At 37.8% G+C, this 27,378-nt stretch overlaps 2 protein-coding genes across 3 annotated transcripts in view; both read right to left on the bottom strand.

Moving 5' to 3' along the window:
- Nucleotides 1-13,711, bottom strand: part of kcnb1 (potassium voltage-gated channel, Shab-related subfamily, member 1) — a 36,846-nt gene extending 23,135 nt beyond the window's left edge. The window contains exons 1-2 of one of the 2 annotated variants that reach the window (XM_042507391.1): nucleotides 13,643-13,711; nucleotides 8,811-9,481 (exon numbers count right to left, since the gene is read on the bottom strand). In XM_042507391.1, the coding sequence (XP_042363325.1) occupies nucleotides 8,811-9,434 (624 nt within the window). In that variant the 5' untranslated portion in view covers nucleotides 9,435-9,481; nucleotides 13,643-13,711. Of the gene's footprint in view, nucleotides 1-8,810; nucleotides 9,482-13,384; nucleotides 13,612-13,642 lie in introns of those variants that run through there. The other variant, XM_042507382.1, reaches the window with a different exon arrangement.
- A 2,195-nt stretch (nucleotides 13,712-15,906) lies between these two features.
- On the bottom strand, nucleotides 15,907-26,401 carry ptgis (prostaglandin I2 (prostacyclin) synthase). The gene is made up of 10 exons (XM_042507370.1): nucleotides 26,275-26,401; nucleotides 25,432-25,555; nucleotides 24,055-24,230; nucleotides 23,800-23,946; nucleotides 23,577-23,689; nucleotides 23,295-23,470; nucleotides 18,362-18,524; nucleotides 17,876-18,057; nucleotides 16,784-16,935; nucleotides 15,907-16,228 (listed from the first exon to the last, which is right to left on the bottom strand). The coding sequence occupies exons 1-10, from the start codon at nucleotides 26,343-26,345 to the stop codon at nucleotides 16,069-16,071; spliced, it is 1,464 nt and encodes a 487-aa protein (XP_042363304.1). The 5' UTR covers nucleotides 26,346-26,401; the 3' UTR covers nucleotides 15,907-16,068.
- Between the last annotated feature and the right edge of the window lie 977 nt (nucleotides 26,402-27,378).

The raw sequence follows: 27,378 nt of genomic DNA, 5'->3' as shown, positions 1-27,378 counted from the left end.
CATTTCAAGATTTTATCTGCTGTTGCTGTAACTAGTAGACCAAAACAAACAACAAACAAAACAACTGACCGGTGCACATTGTCGGCACTCTCAAGATAATTAATGGCAGAGATACTTAATGTGAGTTAAGTGTCTCAGATAATGACATGTAACCCAGCAAATATGCTTGTCAGTTTCCACTTCTCAAAAACTAACTTTCTACTTTTGCTTCTTACTTCAATTCTCCCATGAAGTCAATCCAATCTTAACCATATGTGAAGAAAATATTCGTCTGGATGGCTTCACAGTGGCACATAAACAGAATTTTGCTGCTTCAAAGTGTTTGGCTATGACTTGCAAATGAATTTGCGATGAGTCCAATAAACCCATCTCTCTTCATTTGGAGATCGTGATCCTAATTGCTCAGCAGATACACAAAAACCCTCAATGTGCCACCATCCATCTGGCTAAAAGTTAGGTCACTTTCTGGCTCACAACTTTCTTGGACACCTTTGAATTTTTTTTTTTTTTTCACAGATTTTCTCAGATCAAAACAAGTCCAAAAATGTGGCCTTTTAATTTCAGCTGGTAAAATCAAGTGCTAGCAGTCTTGTTAAAAAGGTTCACTTTTATGAGTCAACAGCAGCTTCCTACACTTTAGCCCTTGAATGTACAGGTTTGTAGGCTCTGTTAGTTATTTTACTGTCACTATTCTTCATTAATATCTTGACACTTATAGTAGTGATGTAAGTAACACTGTTAATCACATTAATGGGGTTTCAGTCAGTCTGGGAAGGGGGTGGGGGTCATAAGACTTCATTATAAACTCCAGGGATTGTGTTCCACTACACTAGAAACTGTTTATTATGCAAATATAGGTGTGTGTGTGTGTGTGTGTGTGTGTGTGCGCACACGCGCTCGTGTTCTCCTAACAGTGACAACATAATCAGTCACAGGTGAGAGCTGGTAATCAATTCCCTCAACTCCTCTTTGTCAGTTAATCTGTAGGTTAAGCACACTACATCCAAAACAGATATAGGCCTAAGGATCACATAAGGTTTTGGGGTTTTGAGTTTATTTCAACTTTACCCCTCAGAGGTTGCAGGAAAGTTTTATAACTGCATTTGCATCTGGCTTCAGGGCAAGTTAGAAGAGACATAAGCACTCAGAGGCACTGCTGTTGACGAGGAGACACTGTGACAGGGAGAGAGAGCGACCGGCATGAAAGCAATCGTTGAGGCACTCAATCTCCCCAGTACACATGATCCCAGCTTATATCTCTGCGGCACACAAACACAGACAACACGGACAAATAACCTGGGAGAGACTGATATGTTATTTCCCCCCTAATCCCATATCAAGCACAAATTTGTGACTTCAGCATTGCATGGTCACTCTGCAGCTTCCTGCCAGAGAGTAATATGAGATACCTGATACTCGCTGTGTTACTGCCTCCTTTCTCTGTGGTGTTCCTAACTGTAGGGTTTAAAGACTCACATATGTTGCAAAAAAACCTAGGGGAGAATTTGACACTGAGGGGCACCTACTGGGTTCAAAAATACATTATCTTTCTTTTAAGGTTCAGACAAGAGTGTTTCATTTTAACATAGGGGGTGGGAGGGGGCACATGAAACAGAGGGCATCAAACACGTTATTTTGTTATTTTGTGTGTGCATAAGTACAGTTTTGTCAAAATAAAAGTCATTTGATACTTTCATGTTTTTATTGCACTTTAAGTGGCAATTGTTGAAATGGCTGGTGGAAATTGTTGGTCAAATTAATGCAACTTATATGTATCATTATCAAAGTTTTTTTTTGTCCATAAATGGGCAGTTGATGTTATTTTTAAGACAACCAAGATGAAAATCAGACTGTTGGAATTATTGGATTGCACTGTAACAAATACTGTGTGTCTTCACCGTGTCTTTGTGTCACCTGAGAAAGGGAAAAAGGGAAAGAAAGAATGGACACTTGGGAAACATTGCAAATAAACTAATTCACACAGGAAAAGGAGTGTGTTGTTACAACAGAGAAGGTAACAGGTTTAAAACTGTGCCCTGAAGACCTACCCAAGTTTCTGTCCAGATGATGTGAGAAATCAAAGTGATGAATCTATAAAAAGAGCACTGAAATCTATATCTGGCTTTATCTGTCAAAAAACAGCCAGTGACCTTGACAAGGGACATTTCGGCATGGCTGTAAAATCTGATTTAAAACTTTTAAAACAGTTCAGGGCTTGATTTTCACCAAGATATGAAGGCTTGGTTGAACCTGCGCCTTTTCCCCAAATGAAGCTGTCTATCTCTGTATGAAAAATAAGAAAAGAATAAGGGTGAGAAAGATTGCTTGAATGCTCCAACTTCTACAGAATGATTTATAGGATTTGTGTGAAATTTGTGCAAAAAAAAGCTACATTTTTAGAAAGGAATTGTTGGTCTTTCATGAGATATTCAGTCTTAAAAAGCCAGCACACTATCCGAAAAAAAAGCCATTTAAGTCAACTGTGCAAGCAGCCTGTTGTGCCCCATACTTACATTTATTGTTATGCAGCGCCTATAATAATTCAACAGACGTATGAAAAGTGACAAAGTCTGCATATAGCAGGCTCAGGACATTCACCCATTTTTGATGGCTCAAAGTTAACACTGACTTCTTTTATTAACAACATCGTGTGATATGCTAGTATGTGTATCAACCTAGTGATATTGGCGATGGTCATATATGTCGTTTTGAAAGTTGGTAGAAATCAAGCTGTATTTCTGATGTTTAGGTGTAAGAGTGTTGAGAAAAGCAGACTCTGGATGATCCAGCCCCTGATTTGCGACGCTGCATTCTAGGCTTGTTTTGATGTGACTTCCTATACATCATTATCCATTTGACTGGCTTTGACTTCCCAGCTGTCAGAAACAGAGATCGATTCTAGTCTGGTTGCTTCTTGGATTCTGCTGCAGACTGATTTATGAGTAGGAATATAGCCAATCCGCATTTATATGTCATCTTAAGCGTGACATGAGAGGAGCATAATTGGAATTTGTTGCCTGCCATCTGATGCACAATACCCCCTGACAGAACAGGAACTGGTAATTCTCCATTTCTGGATTCAGGGTGGACAAAAATGACAGAAGCATTCATGTACGGCTTTGGTTTCTCTTTTAAAATGGTTGAAGCCAAACGCATGTTGATACTGGATTCCATTTCTCTGCTGAGCGTCAAACCGAATCTTAAAAATGTTACTGAAAACTACCTCAAATGTGATTATTTACAGTTGGGCTTGGTGTTTCTAAATCCTTCAGTAATGGAGGTATAGGTAGGGGGATAATTTGAAAGATTTCTAAATTATATATTGTTATTTTATACTGTAGTGTCCAAATAACAGTGGTGGATTATAACTAAGAACATTTACTCAGGTGCTGAACTTGTATGAATTTGAGGTACTTCTACTTTACCTGAGTATTTTCTTTTAATGTCACGTAATACTTTTACTCCACTGCATATCAGAGGGGAATATTGTACTTATTACTTCACTGCATTTATCTGACAGCTTTACTTACAAATTAATATTTTTGCATTAAAGAAATCATAAATATAGTGTATAAGATATTACCAAACCACTGACACAAGTACAGCTGCAACAGCTGTTGATTAATCAATCAATTGACTCACAGAAAATACTGTACTGTAAATAATTTTGAGTTTTGGGGGTTGTTATTTACAAATTTGTTTATAATCTTGAGTTTTTTATGTTTTTGCCCTTTTTTCTATTTTTTTTTTATTAATAATTTTGAGTTTGGGGTTTTATTCTATTTGTTATTTTGAAGTTTTTAAAAAACAATTAAAATAAATTTGACTGTAAAAAAACATTTTTTCTTTTTTTCTCATAATTTTTGAGTTGGTTTATCTGTGGGTTTTTTATACTGTTTTGTTTATATTGTTTTACAATGTTTTTAATACTTTAAGTACATTTTCCTGATCATACTTAGTTATAGATCTGAATACTTCGTTCACCACTGCCAAATAATACAGGAGAATACATCACTACTTTTTAAATTAGTGCTTTTTTGTATGTCACAGTATAAAGAACAAACATTTGCTTGTTATGTGAGAATTCTCAGCACCCTAGTTTGGTAACGTCTAATAGTTCTGATATTTTTTAATGTTAATAATGATATGAAACCAGCCAAATTTAAGATGGCATTACAGAAATGCTACTGCAGGTGAAAAGGGGGCTTTTCATGGTGCCTATCTGTTAGGCGCTGCCTTGCCAGCGGACAGACACAATCTTATTTTATGGTGACTCAAATCTGATTTGAGCGAGAGACAGACAATGCTGTGGCTCACAAAGAATGTAAACATAGAGAGGGGGAAGCTTCAAATTGGGCCCGGAGTCTCCTGGAGAATAATTAACGTGACATTTCCCTGACATTTAGTCGGAGGTATAGTGGAGGAGCCTGAAGAAGGGGAGGAAGGAAGCAGAGATATGAGCCAGTGAAGGAAGAGAGAGACAGGAAGGACGACGGGGCAGAAAGAACACAGACTGTTTTTTTCTCTGAACATATTGACAAATATTTCAGCTTTCTTGTATTGCTCTGTGCTGACAATAAAATACAGGAACTAAGCTGAAGTGTGATTACGCTCACACACACAGAAACACAAATAGACCTACTCTAATGTTCACCCCTTCAGTGATGATAAAATAATACTTTTGTTGCTTGGTTACCATTTGTTTTGCACTCAACTCTGCCATTTACCATCTGGTTATGGGCTGTTACACATACATTTCCGTCTCTGACCCAGGACAAGAGAGCACAGCTGATGAGCTAACAATTTGTGGTCGAAGCTGGACCGCTCGACAAGCCCACAGTGTGCTCCAGCCTATTAAAAATGACTTAGACAATATATCAGTCCCTATCAAGGCTTTTAGTAGTTAGGTCTGTGGTTTCACATTGCCCTTTTAAGCTAATTAGGAACTGATAAACTCTGCCTCTTGCTGTGTCAAGGTTGCTCTTTTGTATTGGCACGCCGTCCTCAGCTACAGTGATACCAAAAGAGGAGTTGATGAACACTTGTTTTAATGGTTAGTGCTGCCAACCCAGTCGCCAGAAAAAATGTTGCCATTGTACATTTCTGCAAACCATGAATCAGTTACATTTGCATGTTATTATTTAGCAGATACATTTACGTTTCAACAATGCTGTGATTAATGTTAGCTTAAGTTTGTTAATGGTTAGGAAAAGATCATGTTTTGGGTTTTGGGAAGCACTATCCCAGGAGGAAAAGCAGCCATGTCTAAATACAAACAAACAAACAAAAGAACTGCTTTTCGTGCCAACTATCCTGTCAGGAAAAAGCGGTCTTGGAAAAAATGAATCACTTTTCATGGCGCTATCCTGGCAAGACAAGCAGTGATGTCTCAGTCTCAAATAAACAACCATTTTTTGCGCTACTTTCCCAGCAGAAAAAAAAGTGATGTCTTGGCAAAAAACAACTGCTTTTCATGCCATTACTGCAACACGACATGTGACTCTTCTGAGGCAGACTGCAGGGAGATAGCAGTCAAAACATGTCAAGGTAAAAAAAATAAATATAAAAAAACAACTGCGTTATGTGCCACCATTACAGCAAGAAAAACAGCAATTTTTTGGTTAAAAAAACCCAACACAAAACAAAAAAAAACAACACTTTTTGTACCTAAAACATTGCTGGAAACACAGCAATGGGTCACAACAAAATACCCACATTTGATGCCTTAACCACTACTGGAACAGCAATGACTTGCTATATCACAAGTGGTTTTGTTGTTTGTTGGTCTCAAACAGTGGTGTACAGCTTGCCAGACGTCTCACCAAAGTGGCAGAAACATTAACATGCACGCATAAAATGTGCAAATGTAATGTATTTGTGATTTGCAGAAATCTACAATGCCAACATTTTCTTCCGGCGTCTCAACTGGCACTGCACCCACTCATGATTTGGTGGTTATTGAGAACTTCAGGAAACAATATGCTCAAGCACTTTGCTGTGTCATTATTCAAAGGGAAGAGGACCCATCTTGGTTAAGCACTTCCAAACTGTTCTCTAGTGATGTTTTGATAAATCGCAGATATCAGGGTGCGATAATGGAGACAGCAGCATATGGTCGGCTCAGAGTGGTCATCTCCTTTTTGTAGGCTCCAGCACTTCCTTAGCTCTAACACAATAAATATTGATTTTACATCCCTTTGATTCCTATGAAGGAGACATTTCACTGACAGACTCGCAGCACTCATCTCAGTCTGTTTGTGGGGTAGCGCTGACAGTTCTCACAAATCCTCACCACAAAGCATCAGCCAGCACAAATAGCTAAAAGTTTTATTTCCTATACATTTCCCAAACAAGGCACTCCGCTCCATTTAAAAAACAGTGTGGGAAAAGAGACAGCATCTTCTTTGATCCCACCGATCCAACCCAGAAGAGTGTGATCAAAGGCTGCTCGTGTTTAACACCGCTGTGGTCTCCCGGGTTGCAGGTGTGGCACTCTGAGAGTCCTGCTGAGGGCCAACTGTCTTTTTGCACTGATTTAAGGTGAGTACACGGATATAAGTCAGCACCCTTAGGCACGGCCTTCAGATAAGGAAATGTTGTGCAGTAGGGTGAAAACTTCAACATCTAATTATGACTGCGGGGTTTCAACACAAGGATGTTCAGACAAAATGCAGGGTCACATACTCATTCGACCAAATACTAACATACTAAGCTACTGATAAACAATCATCAGTAGACTGTAGTGTTGTAGTCAAAACCATACTAACCAAGACTAAGACTTGACCTTAAAATAATCTTGGAAACCAATTGCCCCGTAAAAGGAAAGTAAATTTAACTATAAATCTTGATTTTTATATCGAATTGTCAAGGTTACTTTAAATTTAGCATTATTTACTTAGTTTTCTAAAGTTCTTGAAACTGAGAAATGACAAGTGAAATTTCGTTGTTGGTTTTGAGTGTTAACAACTTCAGCAAACCAAGATAGCCTGAACTTGATCATCACAAAGAGAATTTTTCCAATGACAAAGTTCTGATCTGCAAATTCTGTTTTGTTAACATGTTTAAGGAAATACAAATATGACTGACTAGTTTGTAAGCAGTAGAAAACAGATATAGCTCAATAAACTTGGTTTATTGATGTTGCTAAAACTTAGAAAGACCGATTTAATTAACTTAATAATTTAACTAATTATCAATTAAATAACTTAACTTAGCAATTAGAAAGTGAATATAAATAAAGATTCATAGTTCGAGTTACTTACAATTTTTCAAGGCAGTTGGTTACCTAGATTTTTTTTAAAGTTATATCTTCTTGTCAAATTTTGTGAGCTTTCTCGATCATGAGATGAACTCCACAGGTATACACAAACTGTTTCTGGGTTTCTATTTGCCAATGTCTCTTGCTGTAGTTGTTTATTAAAATATTCTCGATAATGAGATGCCACAACCATCTTCTATTGATCCAAAAATGATCCTCCCGAGCATTGATTGACCCGAATAATTCAAACGATCCTAAATCATTTCTGACTTGTCATTTATGTGCACAAAGATATAATTCAATATGCCAGCCTTCTGCAGAATATCTCAGATTCACTTGGCTCAGCTAATGCAGGGTGGGGTTACCGCAAACAAATGGAATGCAGAGGACAATAATAAGAAACGACTCATATGCATTTCATTCTGTAAGCGAGGCTAGTTAAGTGATGTATAAATGATTCATTGGTGTATGGCCTTTGCACAAGGTCAGATGGAGCGTAAACATGCACATGTGGATGTCTCGATGCTTGTGCATTTTTACATCTGTGTGTTTGAAGATGTTTTTAGTGAATGTGTATATAATGGGCCTGCAGAGAAGAGCAGACAGACAGAACCAACCATTTTTCAAAATCGAGTTAATGATGTAGCAATCAACTTTTGTTACAAGTTTAGTAATAAGAGCATTATGGGAGATGCAGACAATGAACCTCGTGTCATGTTTTAAAGATAGTTAATAGCTATGCATCCGGAAAGCTGCTTTCATTGTGAGACTAAGACATGCCTTTTTCAGCTCTTGAACAACGATAATGGCAGATAATAGAGCACACATCCCACACTGACAAATCACATCCGCTGGCTTTTTTTTCTCCATAATTTCAACTTTATACTTTGTGCTCCAACCTTGGAACAATCAAAACACGAGTAAATACAAAAGCACAGCACATGGAGATTTACTAATTGACTTATTTTGTGCAACAATGTAATTGGTTTTCAAAATGTGTTTGTGCAGGTCTGCTCATGTGCAAAAATTTTCTTTTCCTATTTTGTTTTCCTCTGCAAGAAATAGCAAGTATATGTCCAGTTTCTCGTTGAACTCACACTAAAAACATTGCATTGCGCACGCCTTCTGCACAGGCATTGTTATGTTAGGTCTATTAAAAAAGATTAAGTGGCCTAAATTTGCTTGCCTGAATTAGCTTCAAAGCCCCATACACTTCCTATAGCCCTGATATTTCGGCACGGTGGTGCTTTGAGCTAAATGCTGAAGGCAGCATGCTAACACGCCAACAATGACAGTGCTAACACGCCGATATTAGCATGTATTATGTTTACCATGGTCATCATCTTAGTGTGTTAGCATACTAATATTTGCTAATTCGCGCTAAGCACAAAGTACAGTTGAGGATGATGGGAATGTCATTAATTTTGCATGTTTCTGTGTGTGGGGGTTTTGGGGGGTGGCGGGGCCTGTACAAATCATCATCATGCTTGTGGACGATTGCCGCAATCAATCACACTGTCACCTCTTACACCCACCACGCTGTGACACTTACCTTTGCTGCAACAGATGAGCTTGGCTTTTCGAGGAGGTCCCAAAGTTTCTTTCGTTTTTCAGCACAGCAAGTGTTGTCGAATTCTTCTCCCTCTCTGTCTTTCATATTGTCGGCCTCTCGTTTGAGCTCCTCATTCATTTGCTCCTTTTTCTGGTGGTACCTTGCCTGGCAACACGACTCCAGGTAGATCTCGTCAATGCCCCAGTAGTCGAGTTCTTGACTGAACGACAGGGCGCACATTTCTTCCATCATATGCAGCTTGCCTGTGCGGTAGAAGTTCAGAATTGATGTGAATGCCCCCGGATGTCGGTCAAAAAAGTACTCATTCTCCTCGAGGTTGTAGTCGTCGCACACTTCCATCAGTGATTCATGGGTGTTGCAATCTCGTAACTTTCCCAAACGTGTTCGTGGTAGCCTATCCAACGTTCGCCACAAGACCTCATGTGGGAGACCCCCGACATTCAGCCTGACTCTGCGGAAACATGATTTGCTGCGAATGATGTCCACCGGTTCAGGTGGCAGCGATGATGTTGAATGGGAGCCGGCTTTATTTAACTCTGCCAAGGATTTCTCCATGATGACTTTAGGTTGAGGAATCAGGCAAACATCCACTGCGGCAAACATTGAGGGTTATGGATTACAGGTGATCCTGTGCTCTTTCATTATTGAATCTAAAGGATTCAAAAAAAAAAGATAGAGAAAGAAATCATTAGTATTCTAGCATTAGCTCCACATGTCAGAGTCCACACCTCCATCATCAGACTCTAATATGGTGAGAACAGATATTATATCTGGGCCCCAGGGGTAATTTGGAGCAGGGGGTCAGGGGTCAAGGGGCATAGAATAAATATCACTGGTCACACGATGATTGGAGAAGAAAGGAAGAGAAAAGAAATATTTTTGTTACACAAACCTTCTTTGATTTTTATGACTGACTGATTTTTGCCTTTTCATTGTGAAGCATCGGATACTTCAAGCCCAAAAAGACAACCAGGTCGCCAGTTATATGAGCAACCATGGAGATGTAACATTTGTATTTTAAGCTATATGTCGGAAATTTACATTTCAACAATGCTGTGGTTTATGTGTGGTTAAGTGTAGGCACAAAAGCCATTTGGTTATGGGTAAGAAAAGATGATGTTGCAGCACCCACTGTCTCTGCTGTGATGGGTTGGAAACAAACACCCAAGTTTGGTGGCTTAAAATCCGTTAAAAACACAGCAATGCCTCATTAAATCGCTACAGGTTTTGTTTTTGTTGGTATCAAACAGTGCTCTGCAGCTTGACAGGCATCTTGCTAAGGTAACACGCCATCTACCCTCCGTTCCACCTTCTGGATACAAAGTCAGCTCAGTCAGAAACATTGATATGTTAGGCCAACACACAAAAAGCAAATGTTACTCATTCGTGGTTTGCAATGGCAACATTTTCTTCTGACAACTGGGGCTAAAAATCCTGCAAATCAAACAATTCAAGAAGGCAAAATCACTCTTTGGTTAAACAGCTTACAGTTCATGTCCACATGATGATGCACAAAAAAAAGGGACAAACTACCCGGTTTGTTACACTAATCCTTGATTAGATTTATAGACTGAATATTGACAAGTAACTGCAGGATCCTGAGGACAGGATTTCAAGCTCACTGGTTGAAAGGGCTGAAGGCCAGTGAAGTATAAGCTATATTATGGCTCCTGCATTATCATCTAATTTAAACTCATTGATGATTTATTTTCTAAATTCCTGATCAATTGACAATGTTCACTTAAACAGGAGTTCTTCTTTTCAGAATTGAGAATCACTGGGCAGTAAAAAAAATGTATGCCAAAATAAAATGTAGCCTATTATTGGAATTTTAAGATCTTTATTTATTTCATGTTAATTTGTATAGGGACAAGTATATAGCATAAAAATGATGTCACATACCTCCACATTTATAGCCTAAACTAGATTAAACTACTGATTACTGTTTTTTTAGGAAATGATTTCCCTGCCCACAGATTGGGATTCTTCAGTTAACTCAAACCTATCAGAAGTTAACAAAAAGAGGAATTTATTATCTTTTTTTCATACTTAATATTGCTCATCTTTACTATTGTTAGTTAATACAGTTATGGAAATAGACCTAATTGAATCTAATTTCCTACCAAAAGTTTAAAAACCACTGAAAACCAGTGGAGGACTGCAGGGTCCTGAAGACAAAAATTGAAAATCACTGATATAAAAGGCTCCAGGGGAGAGAGATAGGAAGCTGATGAAAATTGTATCATTATCTTCGGATATTTCACTATTATCATCATTGAATTCTTTTTAAATAAAAAACTTTTTTGAATTGACAATAAATCCACCCTTTAGCAGAGGTTCTTGAGATGGCTTATGCACACAATATTAAACGTTTACAAGGGAAGAAAAATGGAAGTCTGACTCCATATTGTATTGTCCATATCCAGACTAGGTACTCAGAGCAACTTTTTTGCATTTATATTTCCCCATAACTTTTCCAAAAACTTTTCCCACTCAGACTGAAGCCCAGCATGAAAATACAGGCTCCTGCTCCTCCGTATATATATTTATAGAGTATAAGTGACAAATTGCTACATATTCATATAATGATTTAGTTGAACTTGAACTATTCACTCAATGAGTATGTAAGTATGTTCATGAATTGTCACAGGTACTCTATAGATAACCCATAAATCATCGACAGAATAAAGCAAAACAGCAGAATTCCTGAATCTCACCTAATTAGCTGTTAATTGTTACAAACATTCTATAAAGCACGGACCCCCTACAATATTGTATAAAAATTGAGTTGCATATTGGCTCACAATAACATGTAAGGTGTTATATGTGTAAAGATAGCCTTTTTATGGTGCATGATCACATGATCGTTTGTCCACCATCAGTGTTGTGCATGTTTTAATATTTGAACGAGAAAAAAAAACCTCAAACAATAATTTTGTAGAATTTAATGCCTGGCCTCCACTTTGCTTTGTTTGTCTATGCACTTTGTAACTCTGTTTTTTAAGATGCTTTACAAATAAAATCATGATTATGATTAATTACTGATTAGTACTAAATGATAATAATTGTTGTTGTTGTTGTTGTTGGGGCTAAGAAAAAAAAGATTCTTGGGAATCATGACCAACACCTCAATAGTTCCCACTGAAGATTTAAACCAGCTTGCACTGACTTATTTTTTTTAGGACATATTCTATATAGATATAATATTAATATGAACAATAAAATATATTTCTTAATGGCTGTCTGATTTTATGTTAATTTTTGTTTTAGTTTGCCATTACTGTTTGGCTTCTGTTGTTTTAATGCTTTGCTTTGTTTTTTTGTTTTAAACGCACTTTGTAAACTCTGTTTTAAAGAGATGCTATATAAATGCAATTATTTTTATTTTTATTATTATATTATTATTATTATTATTATTATTATTATTATTGGGGCTCAGGATAAAGGAAACCATGACTAACACCTTGTTGAATATTCCCCATTAAAACTTTAAAACCAACTTTCTCTGACTTATTTTCATTTTTCTTCTAAGGATATAATATTCATATCAAAAATACAATATTTGTCTAAATAACTGTTTTGTCATCCCTAGCATTTGCTCAGTGCTCGTGTGACGCCCATGCAGTGCTGTGGGTGGGGGCGCAGGACACCACGGTGATGAGTGTGGTACAAAGTGAGCGCTGTCCACTCTAATGGTGCTGAAACACCAGGAAGCGCCGCTCTCTCCCTGAATCACGGCGAGCTCCCTTGGGGGGGAAAGGCGGGCTGAGAAGAAAATATCGAGCCTACACCTTTGGACACCTCTCTCCAGACGTATGGTGTCCAACGTCTTATTTATCCGCCATTTATAAGACGTGTCTGCACATTTTTACATGCTGCTGTTTATGTCTGTGTGATGATGATGAATGATGATAATGATGATAATGATGATAATAATGATGATGATGATGATGATGATGATGAGAGCGTGGAAGCCCAACAACACCTCGGGCCTGCAGATGTAGATCATTGATCGCTGTCACACAAAGTTTCCAGCACTTCACAAACACAATTAGGCCCTTGCGTTTTGTCAACACACATCACAACGCACAACACGAACACCGCATGTATAATTGAGGATGGAGACATTGTTATGTCGGCTTTTGGACGTGCAGTAACAGGCTGCAGGGAGGAAAGAAATTATAATTTCAAGGAGCCTCCACCCTCCTGTTTTACTGAAGTCGTCGATAAAAAATGATTTCACGCGAACCATTAAAGCAAACAGTGTTTCTCCTTGTGTAAACACTGCACTGTTATGCGCAGCTAAATTGAGACTGTGTAATGTTTGATCATCTACAACTGCAATGTTGTGAATGCAAATCCACCATCGTTAAGCATTTTCCAAAGGCTGCCTGCTCCATATTGGTGCAGTTTAAATGCATAGTCCTATATGCCTCTAATAATCTATTACAAATGATATATTACATATTATATGAAGTCCACAGATGGAAATAATCTTAAAAAATACCGTAGTGAGTTGTTGTCATCCTGCACTGAATCAAACAAGCACGTACCGCTGTGAACAATCAATCCGCTGGCACAAACGGGGATGAAGCAGTAGCATTTAAAAAAAAAAGAAAGGAGACGTCGTTATTGGTTTACTATTGCCAGGGTCTAACCCAATCCATTTTTTCCTCCTCTGCCTCCGACATGGCAGAGAGATCCTCAGCACGATCTACTGCCCACCCGCCGGCTTCCCGCTCCGCATATCGCACCAGCGTTTCGCCCGGAGATCAACAAGTATACGCCGAGAGCCCATTCGGACAGACTACCTGTGTTTCCCAGTCAGCTGTGCGAGGAGGCGCCGCATCTCTCTGAAGGTGGATCTATGTCAGCTCAGCTCTCTCTTCCACATCTGATTAACTCTTTCAGCACCGCGCCTTGACGCCTGGATGAAGACTTGCAGGCACTGTTGTTTTTAGGCCGGGGTGTACTGGTAGGCAGAGGCAAAGCATGCACATAAATAGATGAGTGAATATAGCTATGTATGATCTGGGTCACATGACCTGAAAGCACAGCAAAGCAAAGCCAACATGAGAGAGAATCAATAATAGTACATATTCAGAGAAAAGGGCCACTTCAACAAAATGACAGGAAGGCAGGGGCAAACCGCAGCAGCCCAGTTTCCAAGATTTTTGCACTTTTCTGGGATTTTAGGACAATTCTGGGATTTTAGGACATCTTTAGGATTTAAGGGCATTTCTGGGATTTTAGGATGTTTCAATGATGTTAGGACATTTTGTGGATTTTAGGACATTTTTAGGATTAGAGGATATTTCTACAATTTTAAAACATTTCAGATTTTAGGACATTCTAGGATTTTTGGAACCGTTCTAGGATTTTAGGACATTTACAGCATTTCAGGACATTTATAGGAGTTTACTACATTTCTGGGATTTTAGGAAGTTTCTAGGGTTTTAGTACATTTATAGGATTTTAAGCATTTCTGGGATTTTAGAACATTTCGTGAATTTTAGGAAAGTTCTTGAATTTTAGGGCATTAGGGGCTTAGGACCTCTGTTTTGGAGGAAGCAGGGGATCCTCCACTGGCAGTTTCTTTATTGTTATTTTTTAGGACAAACTAGCTCTATTTTGATGTTTAACGCACTCTGACACCTTTTGAATACTAAAAGTACATAAACAATTCCCAGTGTAAATAACTTCATTTTTATTGTTAATTAGGAAATGGTTGGGGGGCCACCTAGCACCCTATTGGGGGCCAGATTTGGCCTGCAGGTTGATTTAGACCATCTTATAAGGAAATTAAATCTGTTTGATACTGCTTAATTTTATGCTTGAAAAAGTAAGCTATTAGCAGTGAAATGTAGGCCACCCAAAGCACCAATACTAAAAGTTCTGCCTAAAATGGCCCCTGTGAGTGTTGTATAATTCTATATTACATTTTTAGATTCAGGAGTGTAGCACCAAATACTTGGTACTGGGCATAAGCAGCCTCTGTGGCCCCCTGTCCTTCCTCTTTCGATCCATGTCTCTCGCACCTTTTCATTTTTTCCTTTCTTTAAAAACTCAGTTTGCTTTCTTTTCCTTTACTTTTTTTTCTTTTTGACAGACATGACAGTGTACATTAGTGCTCCAGCAGCATAAATGATCAGTCATTCAACTAGGAGGAATCCCACTGCGGGCAGACTAAACCATTTTGTGCATTAAAGGGGCGAGAGTTTCCACTTTTTTATGCAAAGTTCAGCCGTTCAATCAATTTGTTTAGCCAAGTTTTAATTTAGTTATGAAACTAATTACTTAGAAATAAAAAATGGCAAACAATTACATTTAAGGTTGGGTAATTTAATCCAGGGGTTCCCAACCTTTTGAAACCCCCTCCAAGAAGTCATGAGACAAATCTAGGGACAGGATAGGAGACACACGACATTTCCTACTTTACTTCACTCTTTAAGTCCATTCTATGTGTATGTGAGCTGGAGGTTTAAAATGTAACATTTCTGAGTGGTAAACTGGGCTGTGATGCTTGCTTACTTTTTTTTTTTACTCTGTAAACAGTGAAATAGTTAGGCATTATTTATGCTATCACCATCCTCAAGGTTATTATAATTCACATATGCATTATTTGTATCTATAGTCATGTATTAATAACTGTTAACACTGCTTATAGTCTTGACTGCCAAAACCCCTCACATTGGCAGATAATCTCAGTTTTATACTGCTCTTTTTCTTTGTAGTTGTAGTTTTCTTTTTTTCACTGTATGTATAATTGTACCTATTTTGCACTACCACTGGCTGTAGGAAACATTTTGTACTCTGCATGAAGATGAAAATCTTCACATGCTCATTATAAAATCACATTTACAGTGAGCCCAGAGCAAAGCTGAATGTGAAAACAGCCATCTAGTGTCAAACTTTGCACATAAATCAATCTGCACGGTGAAGGTTGAGTGAACTAACAAAACACTTGACATGTTTTTGGTTGAAAGGGAAACTTTAGAGCCATCAAATGTTCAGCAAGTGTTGGCCAAAGTATGAGGGCAAAACTGTGAAATGAGAAATATGTTAGGTTTACTCTAGGTTTTTTTTCTTTTTATTGAAAATATTAACAACCAAGTTAAATATGATATATAGATGCACTCACTACAAAATATAGTATAAATAGCCCTACAGTTCATATTACAAAAAGCTTTATCAATCAACAATTCTACAGTTATTTACATTTAATCAAATTAGCCTGTCACAGTTCTCGCTGTGAACTCTTCAGTCTGTATCGGATCTGCAGATCTCCGTCTGGCTGGAGCATCCCAAAGCCATAGCGACTGGGATTAACTGGTGGCAATTTAGCCTCCGGGTCACACATCTCCAGATCAAGATGGGTCAAGAGCAAGAACACAAATCTAGAGACAAAAGATTAAAAATGCAGCTTAGAATAGTTGCAAACTGCTGATGAACATGACTTTTAAGACAATATTTATATGAACAAATGCAGGTAAAGAAAATCACATCAAGTCAATTAAAATTTTGAAATAAGACACAAAAGCCTAAAAATAACTGATTCCCAAAGTCTTACCTGTCTCCTAATCAACCCTAACTAACCTACTTCTGCTTTGTGTGTTGTAAATAACAAAGATTTACCTTTAACCTTTGCAGATGGATACGATGTCTGACAAAAATGTGCTCTTCGTAATGACTGTCCATAACCCTTTTCCATAAAGTTCATTACAGAGTCAATGTGATTACTATGTTACAGCTTATTGCTAATAACAGAGTTCAGAAGGACTGACATGTTAATGGGGTCATATTAAGTAGAAATGGATTTCGCTGGTCTGGGAATCAGGGTGAAACACGGTAGCAGGAAATGCCTTGATCATGAATGTATCATTTTAAAAAGGAAGATATATCATGAGAAGATATCAATCTAAACAAAAAGAGCAATGGCTTTTTTCACTCACTGTTTGATGGCTGAAACAGCAAACTCTTTCCCAACGCAGATGTTTCTCCCTGCACCCCAGGGCATGGTGTAATACTTAAGCCTTTTTCCATCTTTGTAGAATTTATCCTTCACTGTCATGTCTTCATTTAGGAAGCGATCATACTTGAAATTCTGTTAAGAAGTGACAAGAAAAAAAACATGAATGCATCAAATGTGTGCATGCAAATAAGGTTGATCGTATGTCTCCTGCTCTGTGTCTTCTGTTATACATAATTATCACCTCTCACCCTTGGAGACAGATAAACAGAATGATCATGGTGAATTGATCTTGCTCTCTTGCTATTCAACTCTGACTTGTTTCATTTGTCAGCATTTAGCAGCTCATCCCAAAGGATGTATTCTGTTAGTAATTTAAATCCCACTGCTTGATCCAGCCTCCTCAAGACTGCTTTGTACACTATAATATGTATAAAAATACCACAATGGAGATACACAAGTATATGTATCATGACGGCAGAAGCTCCGTATCCCACAAAATGTTTACATGATTATAGAATCTAAATTGTATATATTGTATATATTCTTCATGTTCGTCTTACTCATCTACATATCTGTTGTACATTGTAGCATCACACATATATTTTATTTTTCTACCTTTACTTACTAGTTTTATACATTACAATTTTTAGGAGCATAAAGCACATGGTTTTATACTTTTAAACATTTAACACACAGCATTTTATACATATTTATCATTTAAAATATTCACATAGGAGTGCAAATTGTTTTATTATTACTGTATTTCTATCTTTATACATTTTACATACTCATCACTTTATACATACTTACGGTTTTAAATATTTAAATAATAGTTCTTATGGTTGTTATTATTATAACTGAATTTCTATTTTTTGATATTTTTACATACTTTGTGCTGGTGTTTCTACTTTATATAATTCTCAATGCTTGGCATCAGAGCGACTGTAACGATCCACAATGTCCCCCCTGAGGATCAATAAATTATTTCTGATTCTGATCTCACAGGCTTATCACAAGAACAGTTCCATGTTTGTGTTCTTAGTGCCGTTTGTGTTAATGCTTGCTAAAGTACCTGTGGTTCTGGGTGTATCTGTGGGTCCATTTGAGGGCTGAGGAAGGGGAACAAACACACTCTGTCCCCTCGTCTGAGGTGGTATTCCCGTCCATTGTCCATGCGCAGGATTTTGTCCTGCACCACCTCTCTGTTGATCATCACCGCAGCGGTGAGCCGTAAGGTCTCGTTCAGGACGCTATCTGCAGAATGGAAGGGACAGCGGAGTGGATGATGTCAGAGGGGTGTCAGCGTGAGTTAAATCAGCAGTGCCCTCTGGCTTAATTTGTTTGCAGAGGTACAAACATTTGTACGGATATGAACATATGAAAAAGACAATCATAATTTAATTGAATCAAAGGTCAAACTTTTATTGCTGCTGTCATTTATTTCAGTCTGCTGCGCTTATCTTGTTATTTCCAGTCTGTGTTTCCACCTCATTGCTGCAACTTAACCTAAAGGTGTCGGAGTGAATAAGTGAAAACGCTGCTAGCAGCTGTAACGTACCAAGCACAGGTGTGCTGTGAGCTTTCAGCAGGTTGATGGGGCGACGCTGTAGGGAAGTGTCCCGGAGAGTGAGGCCTCTGATCTCTGATTTAACAGCCTCCATGGCCTCAGTGTGAGTGAGCAGAAAGCCAAGGAGCCAAAAGGCAGCAGGTCCAGCATTGCACTGAAAGGAAAAACACACAGTTTACATCTTTTAAATAAGCCTCTATGAAAAACTGTGTAAAAGTTTATGTATATTTTGTATATGCGGATGTACAATTCATGAAATCAGATTTAGAATCAGAAATACTTTATTGATCCCTGGGGGGAAATTATGGATCGTTACAGTTGCTCTGATGCCAAGCATAAAGAATTATAGACAGTAGACATAAGCATCAGCACAGAGTATGTCAAAATATAAAATGGAAATACAGTAGTAATACATAAGTAATGAAAACAACAAGAATATACACAATATATGTAACATGTTAAATATAGCATACATTCAAGAGTTGAAAAAACATATAAGCACATTTGAATAACTGCATAGAGGATTACTGTATTAATTACTGCAGTTAAGACAGTGATATAAAGAATTATTCCACCTTAAAAACCCTATTGCACATCTGAAGTTTAAGAAATAAATTACAGAGTTTTAATTGCAGATGTGTGAGATTAGTCAAAGTACAAGTCTGATAATATAGTGATACTTCTGATTATTTATATACTTTTTGGAATATTTCCACTATTATTTCCTCAGCTCTCTGTAATGCTGCTGTCTGAATATGAATGATTTGAGAAGTCAGTGAAGCAGTCCACACGTTGTAGACACTGCTGTCAGCCTCTCGGGAAGAGACACCTGAGCCTGTCAGACAGTAATTGCTGCGGGTTAAGGGAGCTGTTCTTTTTACCTCTGCACATCTCAGGTCAGCTCTCCACTGACAGTGAGGGCAAATGCCCAAAAGTGACTAGAGGTGCATCACAGTGACTTTCTGCCCTCTTAGATCTTCAGATCAGCACATCAGATGCTTCAGATAATTATATGAGTTTGGTTACAAGCAAGGTAGGGATTTTTAAAGGAACAGGTGGGCATTTTGAGGAAATTAGAGAGCTAGATGAGAAGGTTTCAATCTTCTCTTAAGTGATGTGAAAACACACATTATACCTATATCTGTGTTTTATTCATTTTGTGAAGACAACTTAAGAAGTTATTTTTTAAGTTTAAATTACTATTTTACAACTACTTTAGTAGATTACACATTTCACATTCTCACAGAATAAGGGCACTGCAAAGACTATTAAGAATATGAAATATGTATAATTATATACATCCAAACATATTGCAAAACTAATCTCTAATGAATATACACATTAATTAATCTGCAAAAAATCCATCCAAATCACTTGTTTTCCTGCACTTATTGCCTGAACATTTTGGTAAATTGTACATTTTATCAGTTATGTACTGTTAATGTTATGCAATGAATATGATATGAAATATCTATAAAATATGTCACTTAGTCACTGGTTGTCACTTTGCTCAGTGACAGGAAAAGTGGGGAACCACTGCTTTAGGGTATAACTCAGTTCATTGCAGCTGTATACTGGGAAGAGCTAGGAATGCACGACTCACTGAAACTAATGTGGCAGCCAGTGATTTGCTTTATTTTCCCTAATGTGACTTTCCCCATATGGTCAGGAATTTCTTCTGGATTCAAATACATGCGTAGCATGCACACACACACACCTCAACACATTCAATCGCCATTACCCCTTCAAGGAAAGTAACTAATAAATCAATGTTTTTAGTCTATATATGTTTCAGTCTATAACATTGATTGTTTAAAAATGGAAAGAGAGCAGCAACCAGCAGCTTGTGCAGGACTCACGACGGACGAGGTGGTACAGTAGGTGGCTTTAGTATAAATCCTAGCATTGCACTCTGAAAAACCTCTGTCTGCCTGTAACACACATATAAGCCACATTCACTCTGCCACATCCCACTGGTCTCGCATCTAATGCCTCTATTCTCTGCAGTGGTGCTCCAGTTTCTGTCCCAGACTGAGACCGTGTGCTCCAGTATCCCAGCAGACATGATAAAGCACAAACAAACATACTGGAGGAATTGTGGTCTTTCCCAAACTAACAGAGCATCTGAGCCTGTGGTGGGTGGCAAAGGTTTCACCTCACTTGTGGTGTTGCTGGGTGAACAATCATTGATCCGGTGAGACTGGCAGGTTAACAAAGGGCTGAAGCTTTTTCAGCTGAAATGTAGCATATGTGAACAGCAGACATGAGGACGATCTAACAGCTTGCTATCTCTCCCTGCTGGCAACACGGAGCAATGACACCCTGTTGATCTTAACTTGTTTGGAGTCGTGAGGTCGAGGAAGCAACAATTCTGTTTTCACAGTGAGGTTTGTCACGATAACTATGCTTACGTTGTATTGTCCCAGAAATAATTGAGATAACTGTTATTATTGTCATTTTTAGAGCATTTTATGCCACTGACATAATGATATGACAACACAATAATACACCATTTCAAAGAGCACTAAGTTTCTAATTCCTATGAATGTTTTGACACTGAAATGTGAAACAAATCTAAATAAATTAAATATTGACAAAATATACCACACGACCAAAGTATTAAATGAAATAGCCCCCGAGATTCAAATATTGCACAATATTGCAACATTACACACATATTTTTGGTGACATTCTCAGGTCAGCAATCTCTACTGAGGGCTTTAAGTCACAGCTGAAGACAGTGTTTTCTTCTGTGAATAATGTACCTTTTTGTGAGCTGGGATGCTGCCTATTGCTTTATTTCTGTTGTGATGTTATTGTTGTATTCATGCTCTGTTATTTTAGCCTCTTTACTTGTGTACAGCACTTTGCAACCTAGGTTTCAAGAGGTGCTATATACATAAGATTTTACTATACTTTGTGAACAATATAGAAAAGTACAAACAGTTGTAGTTAGGTGCTGATCATGAGCAGTAAACTTTATAATTGGAAACAAGTGTCACACGCTCTGGCTTATTATGCATTATTATTCTTTTTTTAAATTTATTTATGTATCAATGAATGCTGATCTCAAAGAAGGCCTGAGGGCTGAAACGTCATCTGAATAAAAAAAAAAACAAAACAAAAACGTGTAAGAACTAGAATGTGTGAAACTTGTCTCCCACTTTCGATTCTCACATGAATAAACACGCCTGTAAACACAAGAGCAATCTCATACATTACATGGATGTGACCTTGATCATTTTTGGCTGATCTCAAAAAGTGTATTACATAATCCTTATGGCCTGTCTATTCAAACCTGTGTTAATATTACTAGTTATGGAAACTTTGTACACTTTAGCCATGTGAAACTGAATAAATACCATCTGACAGGCAGATTTACTGATAAGTGTGCTATGCAGTCTTGCATTAGACAAAGCTATGTATCCAAGACACTTTTGATGTATTTTAACAACCTTTATCTATGGCCCTAGGCCACATACAGTCCCCCAAAGCTTCCCATCCAGCCCTCAAAATATTAATGAATTTAATATTTTTTATATAGTGCCAACCTTTAAAAGCAAATGAGATGGAAATAATTTTATTAAGAATCATTTACCAACCCAAATCATTTGTTTGACCCACAGGTGCGTCATACATGCATTTGTCAGCTTATTGTTACTTTATTACGGACCAACAGCCTGCACGACGTGTTCCGGTAAAATTACTAAGAAATTTTACAAGTTAAAAAATATAAATAACTAATTAATTGCATGCCATCTTCCACTTTCTCTAGTTCTCTCTCACACTCACACATACACACACACCACAGCACTTCGTCGGTGTCTCTCTGTGTCCTCAGTCCTGACAACTGTGCTACTATAACGCAGAAATATTGTGCATAAATCTTTATGGGTCAAATCGGGTTCGGGTAGTTGATTAACTCATATTTTTGCTTGTGTGATGGACATTGGATTAATAAGGCTGAAACTGATTCCCGTCTTTTATAAACGGGATATGGATGTGCCGTATCTTCATGCAAGCTTGGTGCCAAATTTATGGCTCTCATTTAACATTTTACCACGTCAGAATTATAATGTTCTATTTGCATTCTTTTTTGAACCTTTTTGTTCTACATTAAAGTCTAAAAATGCATATCACTTAAAAAAAACCCACCTCAAACAATGTTTATCAGTTATCACAGAATACGAACATACAACTCAATTTTTGGCAAAAATGACAAATGGAACCTTATAATTCTTAAGCAAAATTTTTTTTTTAATCATTCAACATTTTGTTTTATTTACTTTTAATTTACAATTAAAGTAATTAAATAATAATTAAAGTAAAAAATGACGAATTTGGTCTACATACTGTACATAGACTTCCTTATCTATTTTTTGAGAGTCTGGCCCCAACAGGGTCTACTTAGAGAAATTCTGGCACTTGGAAAATGTAACTGATGACTCTTGCTTTATATCCATTCACATGGATTAACTAATGTAAGGCCACTGTAGTCAGCAGTAAAAGACATGATTCACAGAGTAAATGCCACGTATGCACAACTACAACTGTAGTTTCAGTAAGATACAGGAAACACCAGGAAACAACTTCAACTGACTAACACAGCTCTCTTATGCACTGTATTCAAAAGTGTAATTACTAAACCTCAAACAAGATAAGGTGTCATGGAAACTGATTCCCTTAACCATAACTGGCAATATTTCAGTTTGAGTTTCAGGTTAAGACACGTAGCTCTGAGTAACTGGCAGAGAGGAATCTGCCACTCACCTCTGCATTGTTTGCAGGCTGAGCACCATGGTGTGGAATTCAAGCATGCAGTCTGGGTGTGGAAAGTTGATATGTTTTGGCACTTGCATGTGTTTGACATTTTTGAATGTGTGTTTCTGTATGGGAGAGAGACAGACAATAAACCTACTCTTACCTGTGTGGTCCACAGCTGCAAGAGTAAAGCTTTTTTCTGCATTTCTGCATCTACTCCTTCCTCCTGCAGGAAGCGGTAGTAGCTCTGCTGCCAGGAGTTCGACTCTCCGCTCAGCCAGCTGGGGGACAGCAGGTCCCAAAGTCGCTCCCGGGATAAGTTGGCTATTTTGCTTTCCCCTGTTGACATAAATTGACACATAAATTACTGTGTTGTGTAGACATGAAGTCAGATAAGAAACTGAAGGTATAATCATTTGATTTTATTCACTATTGTGCAGCTTACCGCGCTTAAGTGAACAACGGGCCAGTTTGGCAAGAAGATCGTCAAACTTGCGGAACTCTTTGTAGACTGCAGTGGCGTCATCTCTACTCTCAAACAATGTGTGATATCCAGCCCTGAGCGCAGCCATAAAGTTAAAAATCTCTCTATGCATCACTCTGTGTTTTATAAACAGTGAGATCATTTGAATTACAGTATGTCGCTGGGTTAAAACGCTGTGTGTTACCTGAAGAGCAGGCTGTAACAAAGGCTGAAGAGTCCATCCTGTCTCCACTGTGAAGGGCTGCAGCTGTTCTGGTCATTCAACAGGATGTTCTGAAGGTGAATGTTCATGGAGCTGCTGAGCTCAGAGAGACTGACACCTTGAAAATGCCTGAGGAAAAAATCAATGAATATTGAAATTGCAGCACTAATTTAAAGCAGATTCTCAGTAATCATTTAGTGAACCACAATGTCTGCAATTAAAAGATGCAATCAGTACCCTTCCATCCACTTCCTCTCTGCTGTGGGTTTGACACTTGGCAGCTGCAGACTGAAGATTCTGTTTATCAGCTGGTTTCTGATGCGGGTGAAGCTCAAGGAGACTGTGTCATTCATCACGGCATCGAAAGAGTGTGGGTCCAACAGCACTGTCACATAATGACCAGCAACACGGACCTGTGAGGACAATATTCACTGTTTTCAAATGCAGCCCTTTCTATTTTTTCTTAAATTTAAACTAAGGTAGAAATACCAGACGTAGGAAACAGTAGCCCATTTTACAGTGCCTGTTCAAGGTGGGAATATCACGTCATTATGCCCACTCTCTGCTTTTTATAAAGGTAAAATTAATGAATGGGGGGACAGAGGTGTCTCGCCTTGTCTCGTGTGAAAGGGACAGCTGGGAGGACAGGATTGCGGGCGGGACGGGTGTGATCTTTTTGACAGCATGTTATGCATGCAACCCATTTTCAGAGATTAAAAAGCAGCTAGCAGCAGTTCACAGCTAAATCAAAAAAGAAGAGCAGCACGCATTAAATGTCCACAAATTGGGAAAATAATTAGATTTGCAAGCTTCTTACCCTCTGAGCAGAGGACAAGATGAGTTGCCACATAACAGGAATGGTAAATGATGTTATTGTTTATAAAGGTCTGCCTGCGAGTATGTTAAATGCCACGCTTAGAGGTTAACACTGTTGTGTTAAATGTCACATCTCTTTTGCTTCCACGATGGCAACATGCTGTCTATAGTCACACACTGGAGTGGCCTGATGCCGCCATCATTTGGAAGAGACTCATGCACCCTTTGGTGCAATGTCTGTGTGAAAAGAGCTGCTATGTTTTTCTATAAAATACATTATGTAATGGTTTTGAGGGTGTGCATTCTTTAAAAAAAAACTCTTATTTGAGTTGTTCTGTCCTAAAAAAAAGTTTTTTTTTTCTTTTAATTTGAAGCGATGTAGAATGGCCACTTTTTGCTAGAAGGCCTGTTAATTGAAACATCTTGTTCTACATTAGAAAAATAATAGGTTGCATTGGCCTCTGCAGTACTAGTGTAGTAATTTAAGAGATATTCAGATTAAAAGCATTATAAGGGACTAATCAACTTGCTATCACCACACATGCATAACAAAGTCTTGCTAAAATTAATAATTTGCTGCTATCATGGGAAAACTGATTGCATTTCAGATCATAAATCAGTTAAGTTGACAGATGTTGCTCCTGTATGCAAAAACATCTTTGAAACTTTTCCTCCAAACTATTACATTCTGTTTGTCATTCTATATGAAAGTCAAATTTTCATCACTCTCAAAACCACTTCCCCTTTCCTCAGACAGAAATTGCTGCTTGCAGTGACACAGTCTTTATCAGAACTTACTGTGAAGATATCCCCATGTCTTTCTTTCATCCAGGCCAAAAACTTGGCAGCATCTTTTCCAAACTGAAGAGCGTGCCCCAACCATGGAATGAGACCGTTGTCCAGAGGTGGCTCATTGTTTTGTCTGTTCAGAATACAGATGCTTGTTAAAATTACAACAAAGTGACAGAGTTGGCTTATTTATTGATTCATTTGTTCATGAATGTTAACCAACAGGTTTGGAGTGCAACATTAAGTTTTGTCAAAAGAGCTTTCTATGGTGTGGTTGAAAAGCCATGCAACATATACGTATACCATAGAATTAGTTATAAGAATATTTCTGAGTTTATTCACTACTGTTGTTTAAAAAGTAAACTAAACTCAGATAATGTGCATTTAATACTCATCACTGTTCTGATTTTTATCCGTTAGATAATATGAATATTTAAATGAAGAGGTACCGGTATATATATCCTTTATTCTTCCAGGTAAAATGGTAAATGGACCTGGGCTCGTATTGCACCTTTCTGGTCATTTATCTAATTTGTCTCTTCAAAGTCTCAGTAAGATTTAAAATCTCTTTTTCTAGAGCAACCTGGCCAAGAGGGCAGCATTAACCTTGTTACAACACTAACCACAAGCAAACAAGTACAACTGTCACACCAAGCAAACGAGAGAGCACAGCATCCAGTTAAAATGCAACATAAAAAATAATTCAACACATAAACATGTACAGTCTCTAAAACAAACAGTAGTACAGCTTTTCCATATCACAGCATAACATTAGCAGTAAATGCTTTTTAAGTCCTGAAATGCATTTTTGTTCATATCTGCTAATATCAATACAATAATGAATGGCTTTACCGTCTGCGAGTGGAGTAAAGGAGAACTAATATCAGCAGTCCATTAAGAAGTAAGAATATTGTCCATAACATGTTTCTATAAAGCCTGGTACTTGTCCTGTCACGCAGTAATTTATTCCATAGCTGCTGGCAACTCTCTTATATCTTTGAGCCCGGCTCAACTGTAACTACCACTTGTAAGGAGGCGTGGAAAGGTGTGGCTTGTGACACAAAGAGAGCGTTACACAACTCTCTACAGTCCTCAGTGTCACAAAAAACACCACATTCAGAGTAAACCACACATACTGAAATGAGTCATAATGCCACTTATCTAGTGTTTATGGCGTTCCAATTTACTAAAAAATTCATAAAGACAGTTAAAAAGCCGGCAAAAATTTTTTTTTAACACTTCATACAAAGCACAGTGAAGCCACCAGCCTGAACATTTCACTGCAGTGACATCATCAAGGTGAGGGGAAGAAGGTTTCTTTTAGTAAGGGGTGACGTAAAGGCACAAATATTTCTTTGAAGGCGTCATGAAGTCAAGTTTGCAGAGGTTGCTGATATGAAGTCTTCGTATGACAACATTTAGTTTCCCTCAAAGATTGTGCAATGTCTATTTTTACCTCCCTGAAGATGACTTCCAAGCAGTCACAGGGACAAGCATGCACTTATGACGGCTGTCTGCCCCACCGAAACCAATGATTAATTTACCTAATTCTCAAGCACAGAGAAGAGCTTTCACAGGTTTTGTTTATGCAATACCAGCAGTGGAATACTACTAAGTACATTTCCTGAAGTACTGTACTTAAGTTCAAATTTGAGGTACCTGTACTTTACTTGAGTATTTTCTTTTCATTCCACTTTATACTTTCACTCCCTTACATTTCAGAGGGAAATAGTGTACTTTTAACTTGACTCCATTTTTTAAATGTCTTTAGTTACTTGTTACTTTGCATATTTATTGCAAAAACACCTAGGCATTTATGAAATATGATTTGTGTTATAAATTAAATTGACATACAGTTTATATAAGTACGGCTGAAATGATTAATTTATTAATTAATTAGTCAATTGACAAAAAACTAACTGAAAAAAACCCCAAACCCTATTTATATATATGTGT

The sequence above is a fragment of the Plectropomus leopardus genome, chromosome 2 (genome assembly GCF_008729295.1).
Source record: "Plectropomus leopardus isolate mb chromosome 2, YSFRI_Pleo_2.0, whole genome shotgun sequence".
In the NCBI taxonomy this organism is placed as follows: Eukaryota; Metazoa; Chordata; class Actinopteri; order Perciformes; family Serranidae; genus Plectropomus; species Plectropomus leopardus.
Note: the sequence above shows the minus strand (reverse complement) of the source record. Positions and strands in the feature narration are given on the sequence as shown.

Coding starts and splice junctions, on each gene's coding strand:
- ptgis (XM_042507370.1), bottom strand. CDS start 26,345: ATGTTATGGACAATATTCTTACTTCTTAATGGACTGCTGATATTAGTT. Junction 23,947..24,054: donor GAGAGGAAGTGGATGGAAGG/GTACTGATTGCA, acceptor TTTTTTCCTCAG/GCATTTTCAAGGTGTCAGTC. Junction 16,936..17,875: donor AGATACACCCAGAACCACAG/GTACTTTAGCAA, acceptor ACTTCTTAACAG/AATTTCAAGTATGATCGCTT.